The sequence below is a fragment of the Artemia sp. Qi Xiang Cuo genome, chromosome 13 (assembly GCF_049724085.1).
Source record: "Artemia sp. Qi Xiang Cuo chromosome 13, ASM4972408v1, whole genome shotgun sequence".
Lineage (NCBI taxonomy): Eukaryota > Metazoa > Arthropoda > Branchiopoda > Anostraca > Artemiidae > Artemia > Artemia sp. Qi Xiang Cuo.
Window position 1 is genome coordinate 40,485,142 of NC_142806.1, and position 19,295 is coordinate 40,504,436.

Sequence of the window (19,295 nt, forward strand, 5' to 3'; positions counted from 1 at the left end):
TTTCGGTGAAATTGGATTATTTTCTACTTGGTAGGTGCAATAGGTAAATCTGAATGTTGAGAGAATTTTTCAAATTGGAAAAGAGACTTTTGCTGATTTGACTGTGCTATCTCAAAGGTGTTGCCAGATGACCATAGCACCAGATCGTCAGCATATTGTAGATTTTTGTGTGGGGTAGGTTCATGTCCCATAGATATAGGGCAAACAGGAGGCAACTGAGGACTGCTCCCTGAGGTAGGCCTTTGGTTATTGTCTTTTGGGGTGAAGAGGCTGAACCAACACAAACGATGAAACTTCATACTTCTATGAAGGATTTAATAAAAGATACTAGCTTAGGGGGTACTCCAAGGTTTGCAAGTTTTTTTAAAAGGATTTGGTGGTTCACATTGTCATATGCCCCTTCAAAATCTAGGAAAGCTGCAACTAGGACATTATTTTTTGAGAAAGATTCATTGATTGCATTAGTTAGCAAAATGAAAGCATCTGTTGAGGAGTGGTGTTTCCTGAATCCAGTTTGAGTATGAGGGACCATATTATTTTTTCCAACAAACCAGGGGAGTCTCTGATAGATCATTTTCTCCATTATTTTCCCCATCACAGGAATAATCATTTTGGGCCTATAGGATTCAGGGTTATCTTTGGGTTTATTTCTCTTCAGGATTGGTAGGAGGGACGAACATTTCCATAAATTCAGGAACATAGAAGATGCCCAAGCGTGATTATAACAATTTAGCAGTTCTTGTTTGTATGAAGGGGTGAGATTCTTTATCCATGTAGGGTGTATATTGTCATAGCTGCCGCTAGTTTTGGTCCTAATATGATATATTGCATTATTTATTTCCTGGATTGAAAATGGGCTAGTTATATACTCGGATCCTGGGCGTGGTTGCTAACTTGGGTTCATAGGAAATGGGGACATTTTGCTTTGATTATTTGATGTTAGCTTACTAACAAAAAGAGTGGCAAATAGCTTAACTTTTTCATTATCATTGTCATAATGCGTATTATTATATATAAGCTCATACAGGAGTGGGTTTGGGGAAGTCTTTTTCCCTCAGATGTGGCTTATGACTTTATGTATGATTGGCTCATGTGTTTCTCTGGAGAGATTATTTGCAAAATTATTCCAGTATTTATATTTAGCATCTATTAAAGTTCTTTTGAGATTAGATTCCGCTTGTAATTTTTTCAAATATGTAGTAGATGATGGTTTTTTAAGAATTCTGTCCTAGCTGCCTTGTTTATTCTCCATTTATTTAGGCACTCATTTGTCCACCATGCTTTAGGAATGTGTTTAGGGAATGTTTTCCTAAGTGTTGTCCTGGGGATAGCATGATTAGCGGTATTTATTAGTAAATATGTCAAGACTTCAGCATGTGTGTCTACTGTTGTGTTTGAAACGAATGAATTTTGGGTGAAATTTGTAATTTCTTTATTTAGCTTATTTTGGAACATAGACCAATTTGCTTTAGTGTTGGTATATTTGGAGGTATGTGATAGAGTTTCAGCAGGTTCATTTAGGGAGCAAACTATAGCAAAGTGGTCAGTACATAGACTGTCAAGTTTATTTATATAAATTTTATTCAAAATATTTAAAGACACAATTTGTAGGTCAATTGTGGAAAATCTGCCACTTTTGGGGTTGAAATATGTATTCAGGTTTGAAGGGGTAGCAACAGCTAATTCATTATTATTTGAAGTCGTAAGCTCAATGAATTTACCAGCTTTATTTGCTGGTTTATTCCCCCACAAAAGGCTGTGGGCATTGAAATCTCCACAAATAATGATATTTTTTAACATATCAGAATTATTTATATAATTAGAGAAATCCATGGCATCTGTGGTTTGGCCATTAGGGTTATAAAAGCTTATTATATAGGTGTTTATATTATTCAGCCAAACACTGATACCAATTGCATCAACATCATTTGAAAAATCTGGAAAATTGATGCCGCAAAATTTTATATTATTTTTGACTAATAAAGCTACCCTACCTCCTTTTCTCTCTTAAGATCTATCCTTTCTCAGGAAAGTATATCCTAGAGACTTAATTTGTGGATTTTGGGTTAAATGAGTTTCCTGGAGGCAAGCAATATTAATGGAATTATTATTCATAAAAGATATTAGTTCATTTAGCTTATTTTCTGTGAGTGATCTTACATTCCACTGGAGTATTTATATATGTTGTGTAGTTGATTTATTTTTCATATGACTGTGTATCAATGTTCAGCTTTGTTAAAAGTAAAACAAGATCTTTTTTTGGTTGAATGAGCATATCATCAGGGATGTAGATTTTTGCCAATTCTGCAATGATTTTTGTTTTCTGTAGTTGATGTATGTTCATGGCCTGAACTGCATTAGGCCTACAATTTAGAATGAATAAGCATATATTTGGAGATTGCATATTTGGTTGTGCATCCTGTTTGTCAGTTAAGGGATTAATTCCTGGTAGTATTTCTGGTTTGTTTCTTCTTGGGAGGGGGGGGGGCAGGCTGACCTCAACTCACCAGACAAGGAGGCTTGGTGCCGTGGTGAGTCGGTCTTATACAGTTATGACCTCGGGAGCTTAGAGGATGGTGCTTGACACGGGGTGCTTGATGCATGGGGGGCGTTTGACTTGGGGGTTTTGGTTGGTTTTATTACAGACTTCATTTGGTATTGTTGGGCAGCATTTGCTTCCATTGCTGCAAAGGGGTATGGGATGGCCTTCTCTGTTGCTATTTGGAGTGTTAGAGCTCTTTTCTTATATGCAGGGCATAGTGATTTATTGGTAGATTTATGTGGGTCTTTGCAATTGATGTATGTAGGCTGAGTGTTGTTGCAAGTTGTCAACTCTTTAGGATGGAATGCTTTACAATTACTACACTCTAGGAAAATTTCATTGCATTTGTTTGTTGTGTGTCCCAGTTTGAGACACTTCTGACACTGGATAGGCTTAGGTTTGTTTTCCATGTGTGGTTTGATTTGCCCAAATAGGAATAATTTTTTGGGGATATTAATTTTTTCCTTCAGTGTAAATAAGAAGGATCTACTTGTTTTTAGGCCATTAGAGTTAGGTTTACCAAGTTGGGTAACATCTTCAACTGGGATTGTGTTGCCAGCCCTATCTGAGAGCCCTTTTTTTAAATCCTGAATGGATATTTCTGGGGGAAATATTATAAACAACTATTTTTGTTGGTGATTGTTTTGGGTTCCATTTAGATGCATTGATTGGGGTATTCAGAAGGGATTTTAAGTTAATTATTGTGTCTGCTGATTTCTGATCTTGGACAGATATTAGCAGAGATCCATCACGGTTAATATTAAGAGAGAACATTGATTTTAGCAGTTTGAAAATTGCAACTCTTATTGCACTAATCTTTTTTATTTTAAAGAAGGTAGTAGGAGTAATTCGAAGGTAAATTCCTAAGTTTTGGGAGGGAGGATCTTGGGCAGGGAGAGGAGGAATGCTTTTGATTGGGGAGATTAGATGCAAATGGTTCCATTTAGATGCATTGATTGGGGTATTCAGAAGGGATTTTAAGTTAATTATTGTGTCTGCTGATTTCTGATCTTGGACAGATATTAGCAGAGATCCATCACGGTTAATATTAAGAGAGAACATTGATTTTAGCAATTTGAAAATTGCAACTCTTATTGCAGTAATCTTTTTTATTTCAAAGGGGGTAGTAGGAGTAATTTGAAGGTAAATTCCTAAGTTTTGGGAGGGAGGATCTTGGGCAGGGAGAGGTGAAATGCTTTTGATTGGGGAGATTTTTTTTCCTTTTTTTAGAGCTTCTAGAAAGGACCTCTTGAAACCCATTATCTTCATCTATGGTGACATTAGCCCCTACACTTATCATTGTCCTATTCTCAGAATTGGAGCTATCATTTGAACTTTGAGATAGTGAGCTTGACCAGCCAAAATGGGTATCAGTTTCACTGTTATTTGAGGTGGGATCTGGGAGGACTTTTTTTTGGAGGACTTCTAATCATTGCCTATTGGAAAAAGCTTTAAACAAAAACAAAACTAAAACAAGAAGGGATAATAGAATGATTTCAAACCGTCTGCACTATACTATGGGGAGGAGAAACACCACAGTATAGCCCTGAGGATGAATTGAGCAGGATTGGTTTGGTACAACTGCTGATTAATTGAGATAAATTTCACAAGAAAATTTGTTTTAAATTTCTTAAAATGTTGCTGTTGTTGTGAAAATCTAAAGTCTACTGCGTCATCTGCGCTTGATTGAAAACTAATGTGTCTTGAACAGTCCTTGGGAAGAACTAACAAAATTATAATGAACATTTGAATTATAATGATATTAATTGCTGAAAACTCAGCAGTTCAAGATTTTATTTCAAATTTTGTTTTTATTTTCAGTGTTGTAAGTACAAAAGAAAATATTTGTAATAAAATTTTTTTAGTAAAGCGCGAATGACGCTGTAGACTTTAGATTGTTACAGTTAAGGAACGTGATTAGTTTGACCGTTTATTAAAAAATGAACTTTTAAACTATTGGTTACTGTGGGTCTTGGTTCACTCTTTGCCAGGTTCCAGCTATTGCTGTAAGTGCGATACTCTGATCCTATAGATAAAAAAGACCCAAGATATTAGATAATAATAATTCACATACTTTTAAGGGTAATTCTTAATATTTACTCTTCCCAAGATTCAAGACTCAAGACGGAAACTTCAGGATCTTGAGGAAAATTTCAAGGAGTGGCAGTCCTGGTTTAGACTCCCAAAAGCCAAAACTTGTAATCAGCTTCCACAATTGACCCGTTTTTTAAACCATAATACCTGTTCTGGTAGATACCACGATTATAAGAATTTGAGCCCCCCCCCCCCTTCTCACGTTGCCCAGAGAGGCAGGATCGGATCTGACATTCGAAAAAGCAAAAGTAAAAGCAGTGAGACTAGTCTTCATTGTTTCCCCGTCAAGTTCTATTTATATTTGTCAACCCGTTTTTGTAATCCCCTCTTTCCTCCCCACGAAAGTTTGATCTGGTACGGATTCCAGAAATATTTGACGCTGTGCGGTTGTTTCTTTACCTTTTTACTTTACAATTATCCTTCTAATACTTTCCAGCAAATTTGTTTGACATCCGACCACCCTTTTTTTCTACAAGTCCTGTCGACTATCATTTAGGGAGCCCCTCCCCCTTTACAGAGGTCGAGCCATCCAAATACTAAAACGTAATCTGGACATCAACACTTACTTCCAACTGCGTTTGGTCGGGATATGATATCCCTCCTGCTAAACGTACTGATGACAGAGATTTTGGCACCCCCCAGAAGGTATAGTTGTGGTAATACATTGATGTTGCTGCTCAACACAGTGAAGTAGGGATGCTCCCTTACTCAGTCCATAAACCGTCTGTATTTTGTTGTTCCTTATTTTAAGTTTTTAATGGCTTTATCAACAATGGAATATCTTAAAATGGTTCTAGTCCCCTCTCCCTCTCATCTTAGTAATCTAAGCCACTCAAAAGAAAAACGAGCTTCATAAATTACATCGATCAATTGGGAGAGTGCATTTCAACAGTTCCACTCTGAATTTTAACGATCCGTCTTGAATTGAAAGAAAACTGTTTTCTTTGTGAAATAGAATTCATATTTGAAAGTAAAGAAAAAAAAATGAAAAAAAGAAAATAGGAAAATATCTAAGATTGTAAATGCTTGTCTAGAACAGAAAACAACACACGTACACGCAGAAAAATAGTCAATTGGCATCATCTCACCTGTATATAGGTAGAATAATGAGTATCAGATGAATAAGTTGGGATTGGGAGTGGGTCTTCGGACCTGCCGTTGCCGAAACTGCCTAGGTTTCGAGCGTAAACGTCTTACGATAATATAATTGTCACACTTGTGCAGAATAGGGAGTTACTTCTTAGACATGTGATAAAAAAAATTCTGCATATCTTGAGAGCGAAATAATGCTAGTGAGGCCGATACTGAAATCCCAAGTACTGAGTTTTTTTCCTTTTATGTATTTATCATTTATTTAATTTTAGTCCGGTTTTGATCGAAAGTTCTTAAATTATAAGCTTATCTTGCTCGGCTCCAGGAATAGTCGGAACAAATCAAGCTGTGACCCAATTCTAGGTGGTATAAAGGGGTTAAGTCCGCTGAAAATTTTTCATTTTTCAATCTACAATAAGGGCTTTCGGATACAATCGGAACTCTACGGGGGAGGGGATACCTGGATCCTTTTTATCAGGAAAGATACCAGACGCGATACTCAGATCTCAATCAAACTAGGTGGGCAGTAAGAGAGGGTTTGGGGCTCTCCAATTCTGAATCTAGAGATTTCTCTTTCCCTCGGATATCGGATTGTATCCAAAAGCCCCTCCTTGTTAATTTCAAAATGAAAAGATTATGGAACCCTTACTCTCTCACCCCCCACTCTCTCCCCTATTAGTCGGATCACAACTGGATTTTGTTTTCTTCTGTCACTTAGCTATGTGTATTTGAAATTTCAGAGGTTTTTATAAGAATTGAAAGTTTCTATTAAATACTAAGTATTTTGAAGATGATATTTCTATATTGACCTTTCTAGAATTGTTCATTATAAATTTTGAGGAGAATAAGAATATGTCATGCAGGTTTCTAAGAGATAAGTTCATGTTCTACGCGAGGGTGAAATTATTTTATCCCTGAGAAGTTACTTTTGGAGTTTGGATAGTGTTGTTCTGTTTCTTATTTGTACTATGTAGTTGGTTAGAAAAACCAATGATTCTGTTTTTTCTATGGAAAATTACTGGAAACCTTGTAAAATCAAAAGGAACTTTTCTTCTCTGTTCTAGTACCCCGCACGCCAAAAAAGTGTCGAATTTCTATCTTTTGCTGCTTCCCAGCTAATCATGAAAAAAGAAGAAGAAAAGGAAACTACAAAAGTGCAGTGATGTTCCAGGACTCAATGAAATACGTGGAATATATTTGTTGAAATGTTAATGGTTAATGGTATACGTGGAAATGTTAATGGTTTCTTATCGACTGGAGCTTATGAGTATTGCTAACGAGCTGGTAATAGGCATTGCTGAAGGTTGTTGATGATCGAAAGGGGGTCTTCATCTTATGTGATTGACTCCGTTGACAATCAGTCTCACAGCAGCCAGAACTGCAAACGAAAAACACGCTAATGTAGAAAGATACCTTCTGGTTTATTGATCTTTTGCTGCTGGATCTTTGACGGCTGGGCATATAAGACCTTGCCTACAGGTTTACTTAGCCTTTTTTTTATAATGCCATTTTAAACTTATTCATTGACTATAGAAGAGTATGAAGGTTATACTAATGTACTGTCTTTTTTTTCTCTTTTTTTTTTTTAAATGGGATGAACTTTATCTGGTTAATATTTCTTATAATAACTTCACATAAGTATTTATACCTTTCACAGATTTAATTGAGACGAGCTTAATTTATAGTTTTATTTTACTCTCAGTTCTTATCAAGTGAAGGCTGTTTGCTATTACACTTCTTTGAATTGGCTTTATTGCAAAGCACCAGGGGACCGAACTTTACTCGGTTTGGCAAATTTTAGATATAAAAAAGGTGTCCGGTGCACCCCCTCCCCCCTCCGCCTGCGAAAAATACTTACCCTCTCCAGCCTGATTCACACAAGGGACAACCTTTTTGTATTTTTTTCTAGATTTAGGTTTTTAAAACGAAGATAAAAAGGGGAGGGTATTTTTCAAATTCTAGGGTCGACCAGACGGGCTATACCTGGCAAGTGCAGAGGTTGAAAGATCTTATTCTAATTCTGGGTTGCTTAAAATAAATACCATGGGGATTTAAAAAAAACGACAAAATAGAACCAAACTCAAAATCAAAATTTCCAGATCTGTAGAAAGACCTATATAAAAATAAAGAGTTCCAAGGTATATTATGGAATAGCTTATCTTGTATAGAACAATCATGTTTTCGGTAATAATCGCTTAAACTGTTCTGTACCGGGTTTGTCCATAAAAACGATAGACATATTATTCGATGATTAGGCACGGTTGTAAGATTGAATTTTCAGTGCAAGGTATGCAAAAGATCAATCTGTGCAAAGCTAATTCGCGCTGGAGAACCTCACGAATAGTAATAAGGGGGTTGATTAATTGTGACTGATATTCTGTCTAACTTCTTTTTGTCAATTTTTCCGCTATTGTGATCTATTAGTTTCAATTCGCAAAAATGTTTAAGAAAAGTGTATAAAAGGCGCTGGGATGAGGAAAACGAACTTTACCAATTAGGCCAGTAAAAGTACGGTTTGACCGGGAAAAAATTGCAACAAAAGGTTTTTTTTACACCAAAATGTTCAGAAAAAATCGCTGAACAACATATCCAAAATCCGCTAAAATCGCCCTCCGGGAAAACCTCCTGGGGCTACTTAAAGGGGGTGGAAGGGGGCGAAAAATCAGGTATTTCCATTTTTGACATGTAGAAAGCTTTGTTTACACTAAAATGTTCAGAAAAATCGCTGAACAACATATCCAAAATTCTCTAAAATCTCTCACCGGGAAAACTCTCTGGGGCTGCTTAAAGGGGGTGAAAAAATAGGTTTTTTAATTTTTGACATTTGGGAAGCTTTTTTTACAATGACAATCTCAGAAAAAATCGTTGAACAACCTACTAAAAATCCACTAAAATTTCCCACCGGGAAAACCTTCTGGGGCTGCTTACAGGGGGAGAAAGGGATGAAAAATCCTTTTTCCGATTTTGTTATTTCGGTACGTTCTGAGACTCAAGGCTAATGCAACTAAATTCGCTAAAATAGAAGATGGTGTTACTTTTAGAGTAACACTTCACTAATTTATATTAAACTGCAAAAAATAAGATTTTAATAACTCCATTGCCAAAATAAAGGAAGTAGCTTTTCTTCCAAAGCTTTACAGAAAGATCAGATCAATGGACTCCTGAAATACTTCGAACAGCCTGCGAAAAGTAATAGAGGAAAATATAGAACTTAAAGGAGCAGAGAAGTACCTCACTCCATTTTGCTTCGCAAGTCGTCGGGAACATGGTTATCTGATAAGAATAAAACTTGTGGAAACCAGACTTTAGAAAAAGAGAGACTTTGCACAGACGCATAGAAACTTGAATATTCTAGTCTATACGGCTCATTAAAGACTAGGTACAGTTAGATTTCGAAAACACAGGCTGCACAGCGCACACAACAGGATCGCCATCTATCTTCAAAAGTACCTGACTGTTATATCAGCTAGTTTGGCAGACACACTATTATGAGTAAGTAGACTTGATAGACTTGATATGTTGCCTCATCCGTAGGAAGCTAAGTCATAGCTTAGGTCAATCAATATTGAATCAGAAGTAATTGTTTGAGGAAGGAGGGGATTGAACCTCCTTCTCAATTTATTTTGAGATCAGAGTCATCTGTCGGTGCCGTGAAAAACGTCCACGGCGCAGATCAGTCACTAGATGTGATGTGACTACTAGCTGTCGTCGGAAAGACATGAAAGTTTAGCGGAATCGCAGCGGATGCTCATTGGAGTAGTCATTCGATGACTCGGGTATGCTTTTATCATAGGCAGCGCGCCAGCGCTGCCTAAGTAAAGACCGATGTGGGCACAATGTGTTGTTGTTGTTTTTTCTCCATACCCGGGCACTTTGTATCGAAAAATTGTCCTCAGCAGGTTGTTCGGTACAACATGCCTCTGCTGACGCGGATGTCCTGATTGCAACCACAACCATTCATAATGCAAGAACTCAGTTGACGTGTCTCATCGGCAACGACACTGACCTCCTTATCCTTCTCCTCTATCATGCACTGCCACCCACAAAGGCCAGTATTTCAGATCCGAGACGAAAGCTTCAAACGAACATAAGCTATGGAATATTTGCTCCATAAAAGAAAAACTAAGGGACATGTGTGGTGCAGTTCTATTTATGCACGCGTTCCTAGGCTGTGATACCACTTCGAGATTACAAGGAATTGGTAAATCTGTCAGACTGTCATTGTACCGGTCCGATCCGTCTTTCCGTGAGGCCGCTAAGGTCTTCATGGACTCGAAGGCTACGAAAGACGAGCTCATTGTAACTGGTGAATAAGCTCTTTTGAGAATTTATAAAGGAAAGCCTGAAGAAACTCTCGTGTCCTTGAGATATCGTCTTGGCCAAGCTCGCTTCCTCTTCCGCATTTGTCTGCCCTGATCAGATGGCTCCCACACCCTCAGCTGCGAAGTTCCATTCTTTTCGCTTGTATTTGCAGGTAATAGAATGGAAAAGCGAGGCTGCTGCGATGAAACCGGAAAACTGGGGATGGTGACTCTCTGCTGATAATTACATCCCAGTATTGACGGAGAAGAAACCAGCTCCCCAAAGTCTTCTTCAAATTATCCGCTGCAAATGCAAATCAGGTGGTGATACAGTCAGATGCACTTCCCGTAAGAATGGCATGCCCTGCACACTTGCTTCTGGAGAGTGCATGTGAACAAGCTGTAATAACTCTGAACCAACTTCTCTAGAAGAAGAATAATTTTAGTTTTTTGCAATAACGGTGGGTGTGCTCTTTTGTAGTGCTCATTAATGAAATGATGATTCTCAGTATTATTTGATATGGAAATAATGATTATTAAAACTGTGATTTATATATAGATTTATTAATGTTTTTGGTTTCTCATTGTATAAGAAGCCGATAGTAAGAATAATTTTTTAAGTTTATATGCATCTATGCCTATAGTTTCCCTTTTTCGGCAGTCTGGTCTTCACACGGTTGATTCTCATCGAATAACCAGGTTTCCAACGATTTAGGAAGCAATAAAGAGTGGGGTACTTCTTTGCTACTTTGAAGTGCTATTCGAAATTTTCCTGCATTGCTGTTTGAAGTATTTCAGGCTTCTATAGATCTGTTCTTTATATCACTTTGGAAGAAAAGCTACTTTCTTTATTTTTTCAATGGAGTTTTAAAATCCTATTTATAGTTAAAGACATGTTACAGACGCGTTACAATAAAAGTAACATCATTTTCGGTTTCAGCGAGTTGATTTATACCAGAATCGAGTCTCCGAACTTACCGAAATAACAAAAATCGAAAAAAGGATTTTCCACCCCTTTCACCCCCTTTAAGCAGTCCCAGACGGTTTTCTCGGCGGGAAATTTTGGCGGATTTCGAATATGTTGTTTAGCGATTTTTCTGAACAATTAAGAGTAAAAAAAGCTTGCCGAATGTCAAAATGAAAAAAACTATTTTTTCGTCCCCCTCCACCCCCTTTAAGCAGCCCCAGAGGGTTTTCCCGGCGGGCGATTTTAGCGGATTTTGGATATGCTGTTCAGCAATTATTTTTTTTAACATTTTAGCGTAAAAAAAAGCTTCCTAAATGTCAAAAATGTAAATACCTAATTTATCGCCCCCTTCCACCCCCTTTAAGCAGCCCCAGAAGGTTTTCCCGGCGGGAGATTTTAGCGGATTTTGGATATGTTGTTCAGCGATTTTCTCTGAACATTTTAGTGTAAACAAAGCTTCCCCAATGTCAAAAATTAAAAAACCTATTTTTTCGCCCCCTTCCACCCCCTTTAAGCAGCCCCAGAGGGTTTTTCCGGCGGGAGATTTTAGCGGATTTCGGATATGTTGTTCAGCGATTTTTTTTTAACATTTTAGCGTAAAAAAAGCTTCCTAAATGTCAAAAATGTAAATACCTAATTTTCGCCCCCTTCCACCCCCTTTAAGCAGCCCCAAAAGGTTTTACCGGTGGGTGATTTTAGCGGATTTTGGATATATTGTTCAGCGATTTTTTCTGAACACTTTCGGGTAAAAAACCTTTTGTTGCTATTTTGTCCGGGTCGAACCACTTTTCTCAGTACTTTTACTGGACTAAATGTCGTGGCCTATCTCTATTTTTTTTTTTTTTAGGCCAGAAAACGTTAATTTGTCAATTTTCAGAAAAAAAACTATCAAGCTGTTAAAAAAAATGTATAAATATATGTATACATTTTTGTATGTATAGATATATGTATACATACATTAATTGTATGTATTTACATACAACATACATAATTGTGTATGTATGTATGTATACATACATATACAATTATTGCTCGTTTAAAGGTATACGTACTTGACCGTTAAATATTTATTCTTCGTTGGTTTTTTCTTAAGGGATAGGTTGTCCAAGTAGCTTTTGACAAAAGGTCTTTTATTTTATTTAAGGTTCGTACACAACTGGATCTTGGAGCATCGCCTAATATGAGAGACGGAAAAGCATTTACTCCACTTTACTTAGCTGTTTCCAACTGTTCTCCCGCTGCTATATGCTTCTCTCTTCTTTATGATCATTCCATGCAGGGAATAACAGACAGTCAGGGTTGGCAGGAAGTACATCATGTAAGTAAAACAACTGAATGAGCTTTTTATAGTTATGTTTTTCTAGCATGTTCAGAAAGGTTTTAGGTTTCATATAAACAGCGTTAATTAGGCGTATTGAAAACACCGAAAAAACATTGGTGATAACTTTGAAAGTTGAAATCTTGGGGAGCAAGGTCTACCCCAAGGTAATGATTGGGGTGACTGGGCTTTATTGTTGAGAAAGGATATATTTAAATGGCATTTTAGTCAGTCAAGGAGAATACAAAGAAATAGGTCTTGTAACAACTAATGATTTGGGTTGCTAGTTTGAGCAACCAGAGAGTAGTGTCATTTCAAAAGCTCCTATTCTTGTCTTAGGGGACAGAATTAAGACTATTTTAGCTGAAAAACTAGTTGGAATTTGAGTTCTCCCTTTAAAATAATTAGTTATAGGAAAAGAAATATGCTATTCTAAATACTCGGAAGTCCAGTAGATTCTTTTGAAACTGATTTATAAGAGTGGGTTCCAAGTTTGAGGTTGGATGCTATAGCACATGGCCACACTTGAGATGATGCTATGGGTGGCTGACCCTCTCCAGACTGAAACAAGTTTTCTAGAAACTTCAGAAATGGTTGCCGTTATTTTAATAAGATTTATTCAGTTTTGCAACCACCAAAATAATAGAAATAAATTTCTACGTTGATTGTTACTAAATTTCTAATCTTCTTTTTATTTAGTCAAATTTTGTTGGGTTCGTGGTATGTAATATCTGTTTGAGTAGGATGCCCTCGGGAAATTTTCCAGAGGGGTAGTATTTTTTTATTTTTTAGAGTTTCCGAGTTTTTCAATTTTTCCCATTTTGGGTGTCAGGCAGTGGTAGTTGCCCTGTTATCAGGGGCGTTTTTTTGGGGGAGGGAGAGGGGGTTGCCCCCCCCCCCAATAATTTCGAGAAAAAAGTTATTAAATAGCCCGTGTCCCTTGACTATCCGGATATGGACCCCTCTTGCTCCCCCCCCCCCAATAAAAATGATGGTGCTACGCCCCTGCCCGTTACTTCTCTCTGTGCGTGACCTTGGAAAAGAGTGTACAAATGACGAGATCTCTTCTATAACCAACGTGGTGTCAATGACATTTAAATCCTCTGGCACATTTATAACAAATAAAAAGGCTCAGTTAATACCTACGTACCGTAAGCAATCTTTATTGTTGTAGTATTCGGATAATAATAATCTCTGTCAATATTGAACTTTCATTTTTTTTAATGGCCAAAACACACATTCTAATAATTTTGGATTACTGTTACTTTTTATAGTCCTTTTCAAAATCTTGGAAATGTACGTATAGGACATTATCATACCTCAATGTAAGGCTCTGCTGAACCAAACATAAATTATTTTACGATAAGAAACACTGTTGCTTGACCGTTCATTGAACTAAATAAGAAAGTTATGTAAATGAATGAAGTTCGTGTTTAAGCGTATATGATGGGAAATTTAATGGCTTAGATGAATTACAGGCTTAAGAAATGTATGATATCCAAGTATATCTCTTTTTGCAACTATGTGCTTCTAAAGAAGGGCTCATTTTGAATGTAGCCGTGCCTCTCGAAGAAAAGACTGTACCACAGGGAATAGTGTTTTGCCATTTTGTTGCACCAATATTTTGCCCCAGAGAGAACCAGGTTTATTATTGATTGAAACTCTGAGATAGCCAATCGATTTAAAATATCAAAAATCATATAATGAACTTCCTAATTTCAGAGGCAGTTATGCCACGCAGTGGTGCATCCCTACAGCACGTTACCTCTTTGCCGTAATGTTTACCATTACCGTCACGTTACAGTTTTAATTAAAATCAAGTTGCCATCAAGCCTTGGCGAATTGGAAAAAACCAATGACAGATATTCTGAGTGAGAGGCAAAGCTGGCATTAGCCCTTTTCAGGATTGTTTAAAAATGATGTCACTTTCACTTGTTGATAGATCATCTATCCATCCATCCATCCTAGGGCAGAACTAATCCATCCTAGGGCAAACGAATAATTTATTCGTTTCAAGTTTTAATGATGCTCCTGACTTGATTTAGTTGATTTTTTTTTCATTTAATCTTTGCTGAAGCGAAATAAAATCATTATTGTCTTACAAGAGGTGCAAGTCACCTTTTCAACTTTCTCCAAGTCCCATCAGAGTTCAGGCTTCTTGATAATATTATACTTTAAAGGTAATGTAGAAAGGTTATTAGTTTTCTATAAAGGTAGCATAAATTAAAAAAAAAGTTATTATTAACCTAATTTGTGACATGAATCAGTTTCATACAGCTGCTACGTGATTTTTTCTTTCTTTGTAAACTCTTATCGTAGCCAATAGTCGACTTATCAGTGACTGTTCACAACCATAATGATGTAAACTTTTAAAAAAGAATTTCAAAATGTTATTTTTATGCTTTGTTACTTTCCTTAATTACTGACAATGCTTAAAAAGAGCTTTATTGCAGATCGAATCATTCGTACGTTAAATTACGAAGGCTCTTATGAAACTGTTGTCGAAACTTGTCGAAATCTTATCAAAAGGTTAATGGTAATGAAAAATAAGTAAAGAAATACCATCGTCCCTATTATGGAAAGCTTTAAAAAAGAAGAAGAAATTTTAAAATCACTTATAAAATGTAACAATATTTGCAAAAAAGCTATGGGGCCACAACAGCAAACAAAATGATAGCAGTAATCAGTAAGTAAATGAATTAAAGTCATATATAACCTAGTGTGTATTAGACTACAGTATTCCACGTGCTCTGTACTTACCTCGAAGAATATTCGGTATCTAAGTAGAATATTTTGGTCTATTTGCCACATAGGCTCAGAATTTGTCCGCATATTCTGTTCTGTAATTTCGTCCGAATGATCAAGAGCTCACGTTGCGTCTTTTTTTTATGCCAGACAGCAAGAACCGCGACCTATAGTCAAGACTAGCTTTTATATATGGGAATTAGGTGCTATCATCAGTACGAAACTTTCAGGCCAGAAGAGCCTGTCAGCAAGATCTATGCCAGAAAATTGAAGCTTTTGATAAGTGTGGTTCATTCACATTGTTTTATAAGTAACATACTTGAGGCTATATTTACATTTTTCAGGAAATGTTGGACTCTGTATCTTTTTGTATCTTTAACTGTATCTAACGGTTCCCTAGTTTTTCTCTTGAGATACAAGATAGTACTCTATGATCAGCTTTGACTTCGTGTCTGAACTAAATACCGTATTGACTTCAGTTTAGCTATTAAGCTAAGCTAATTAGCTTAACTATCACTATTAAATCTTCACAGCACTCTGAGGCTGAAAAGAACGTTAATGTATTGAGCTATTCTTCTTTAATACCTTTAGTAGTTAATGGAGAAATGCTTTCTTCAGCTTTTGCCCATCGTTTTCAGTTTTAGCTGTGTTAAAAAAAAGTGTTGGTGAGCACTTATATGTATTGCTCCAAGCTAATAAACCTGGTCTTTGATTAGACTACCGTAAATAGGTCCGATATAAAATTAGCGCTCCGCTTTTCTTGACAGTAACTATTAATTTAGGGATTGATGATTAAATGCTGGTAATAGACCACACTCTTGTAGTTTCTGATGGCCCGAAGGGCCCACATTTACTTTTTTCCTGAATTTTTCATGATTGAATGCTAGTAATAAACCACACTCTTGTAGTTTCTTATGGCCCGAAGGGCCCACATTCATTTTTTTTCTTGGCTTTTTTTCTTTTTTTTCTTGACTTTGAATGTAAAAATAATTGCTGCTGAATATAACGGAACATGGGTCGTAACTTAATAGTGGACAAAATTATTTATTGTCCATGAGCAATATCATTTGTTTTATATTAATATTAATTGAGTCCTTTTTGTTAAAGGATGTAGGGAAAGATTTTTGGTTATCAAAGCATATTCTTGCTATGTCGTTTGAGGCAAAAAAATTTAAAACACTTTTCCAAATAATATATGATTATTGATTGTTGGTGCTTAGAAAAGACTCTTAAGAAGATGAAAAAATCACCAAAACAGATAAGAATTTCGAAAAATGGAAATGTCATAATCTTTTCATTGTACACTTCTACGCTGTGATTGTGTTTTCCTTGGAAAGCTTGATATGGGAAGTATTTTTCGTAATCTGGGTAGATCACAGTTAATGTCTTACCTTCAAAAAATAATAAACGTGGGGCTTCGGTCTTGTAGGGAGTATTGAGGTGCAGAAAACGCAGAAACACTGTCATTAGTCACTTAGGGTTAGAAAATTAGAGGTAGTATAGCCTGTAATGAGTGGCCCGCAAATAAAACTCTATAGAAGGGACCAGCATTCGACTAAAGGTCCTCTATGCATGTTCTTGTTTTAGTGATTACCCTTCTGTTAAAAGACACCTTAGAAAGAGCATTCCACTTTTATTTAAGTTATACATGATCTTCTTATAGTTTTATTAATTTGACGTCACCGTAGGTTTATTATTTATAAGAGATATATATTTTTGAAAGATGGAGTTAGGACCTTCAGTACATGTCACACCTAGTACCATCTCTCACCCCCAAAAGTAGTTGACCTATGGCAATTGCATTGTTTATTACCTTATCTCTGAGTAAATTGTTAAAATAGGAATAGCCTAACAAATTCCCAAGATTTTGGGGCATTTTTTTCTGGTTGACTTGCAGAAAACCAGTGAGGTAAAACATTGATTTTTCTACAGTGGCGAGCTGCAAGACCAGTATATATGCCTTGATGTAAGACTTGCTGATTTTTGGAAAGCCAATCCGAATTAGTAGTGGAAGAAAACTTGAAGGGGGGGAGCTTTCTGTTAGTTTCTGTTAGGCTTTCTGTGCGCGTTCACAGGATTTGATTCGTCAACTCTGGGGGTGCTTTTGCCTGTCGTTACCACATTTTTTCTTATTTTTTGTTTTTCGTTTATTTTGGAGAGTGCACTTGATGTATTTTGGGCATATTTATTTTGGCTATTGAATGCTTTCAACTACCCATAATGCACCAATGCAGGCGGGTTGATTCAAGGGGGAATAAGTAAAAATATGAATTTTAGGATTATGTGAGCTTTGGATCAATGACGGTTTTAGGCCTGGGAAGGGCCTAGAACTGCCTCTCATTTCGGATGACATCCTAGAAACTGCCCTCCTAGTTTTTCTGACATCTGACATTAAATTCCTTTTAATTTATGTTTTTACGCTTCTGTTAAGGTATTTAATTTACTAAGAAAATTTTGTTTACCTTGCCCCGTCCCCCAGTTTATTACACCTAAAATCCTTAATGCTTTGGAGGAACCTAAGATTTTCTGAGAGTTGGTTTCTGGATTAGTCTAATCCCTGATTTTTAATTTTTTTTATATTTTATATATATATATATATATATATATATATATATATATATATATATATATATATATATATATATATATATATATATATATATATATATATATATATATATATATATATATATATATATATATATATATATATATATATATATATATATATATATATATATATATATATATATATATGTATATATATATACATATATATATATATATATATATATATATATATATATATATATATATATATATATATATATATATATATATATATATATATATATATATATATATATATATATATATATATATATATATATATATATATATATATATATATATATATATATATATATATATATATATATATATATATATATATATATATATATATATATATATATATATATATTATGAACTATATTTACTTACCAATCCACTGTCTCAGCCTAATTTCATCATAGCCTAAGCAGATTAAGTTTAAAATAATCTTTAAGAATAAAATTGTCGAGGCTAGTTTTAATCAGTTTGAAAATAGTTGAAATAATTTGTCATTTATAGCTCGCAAGTGCCTTTGCAATAAGGAATATTTTGGAAGATAGCTCCACTTGGCACCCGAACTACATTATAGGTTATCTAGGTTAGATAAGAAAAGTTCGAAGGCCTTTGCCTTAATTTCAAAATTTATCCACATGCGGTTTAGGAAGACATAGTAGGTTGCTAAATATATTTTTATCATTTTTAGAAATGGAATTGTATCCAAGCAATACAAGGATAATAACTGCACTTCTTTTTTATATACTTAGGGTTATCTTTATGTACGTCTAGACAGTAGTCGACTTGTATTGCCAGTTGTGAGTTTTTGTTTCTTTGGAATTCTTGACCGATGCCAATATAGTTGAATCGTCCTTTGGCTTTAGAAGAAGTGACCTTAGCAATTTGAAAAGATAACATCATTCACATGTTTCTAGGCCAATATTTTTACCGGAGAAAAAAGCTTGTCCCAGAGACATTTTGTATTAATGTATAGTTATCAATACGGCGTACCATCATCTAACCAAGCCAATTGCTATTCCCAAATATCGCTAAGCGCGACTTCAAGAAGAGGCTTGAGCAGCCTCTACTCTTTAATGTTTCATGTTCTAACCTTATGAGTGACAGCTGATTTTGGAAACGGGTGAACAATTCAAGAGGTTCAAAATTACATGGAAAGGTTTCAGGTGAAATTGAAAGGTTTGAAAATTGTTTGGAAGGGCGGTGGGGAAAAAAAAGTAAATAAGAAAACCTTGTCCAGGGGTTTATTCTCTCTTATACCTTATTCTCTGGTATGTTGAATTAAAGCCTCGAGGTAACTGAATCACATATGTTTATTCCGAAATGTCCTTGTGTCCTATAAATGGGGCGTCTTACTTTTTATTTTTCCAAATCAAGTTTTTTTTTCTCAATTATTGATGTTCCACTCTAACTTAATATTTTCTCAGCTTAATATATCTGCTGAGCTCGTAAAATCTATACTTTTTGAAAATCTGTAAATATATACCTTCCTCTGCAAACTTCTGCAAAAAACACGTGAGGGGAAAACGGTTTTAATTGCCAGGCTTACTCTTCCCGGTGACCCCCCCCCCGTCCTGTTATATGCTAGGGATGATTGTAAGAGCTTGAGAA

At 35.7% G+C, this 19,295-nt stretch overlaps 1 protein-coding gene across 3 annotated transcripts in view; it reads left to right on the plus strand.

Moving 5' to 3' along the window:
- Prosap (SH3 and multiple ankyrin repeat domains prosap) overlaps positions 1-19,295 on the plus strand; it is a 246,863-nt gene that overhangs the window by 143,338 nt on the left and 84,230 nt on the right. For all 3 annotated transcript variants that reach the window (XM_089099471.1, XM_089099470.1, XM_089099469.1), the window contains exon 6: positions 12,141-12,314. In XM_089099471.1, the coding sequence (XP_088955597.1) occupies positions 12,141-12,314 (174 nt within the window). The remainder of the gene's footprint in view (positions 1-12,140; positions 12,315-19,295) is intronic.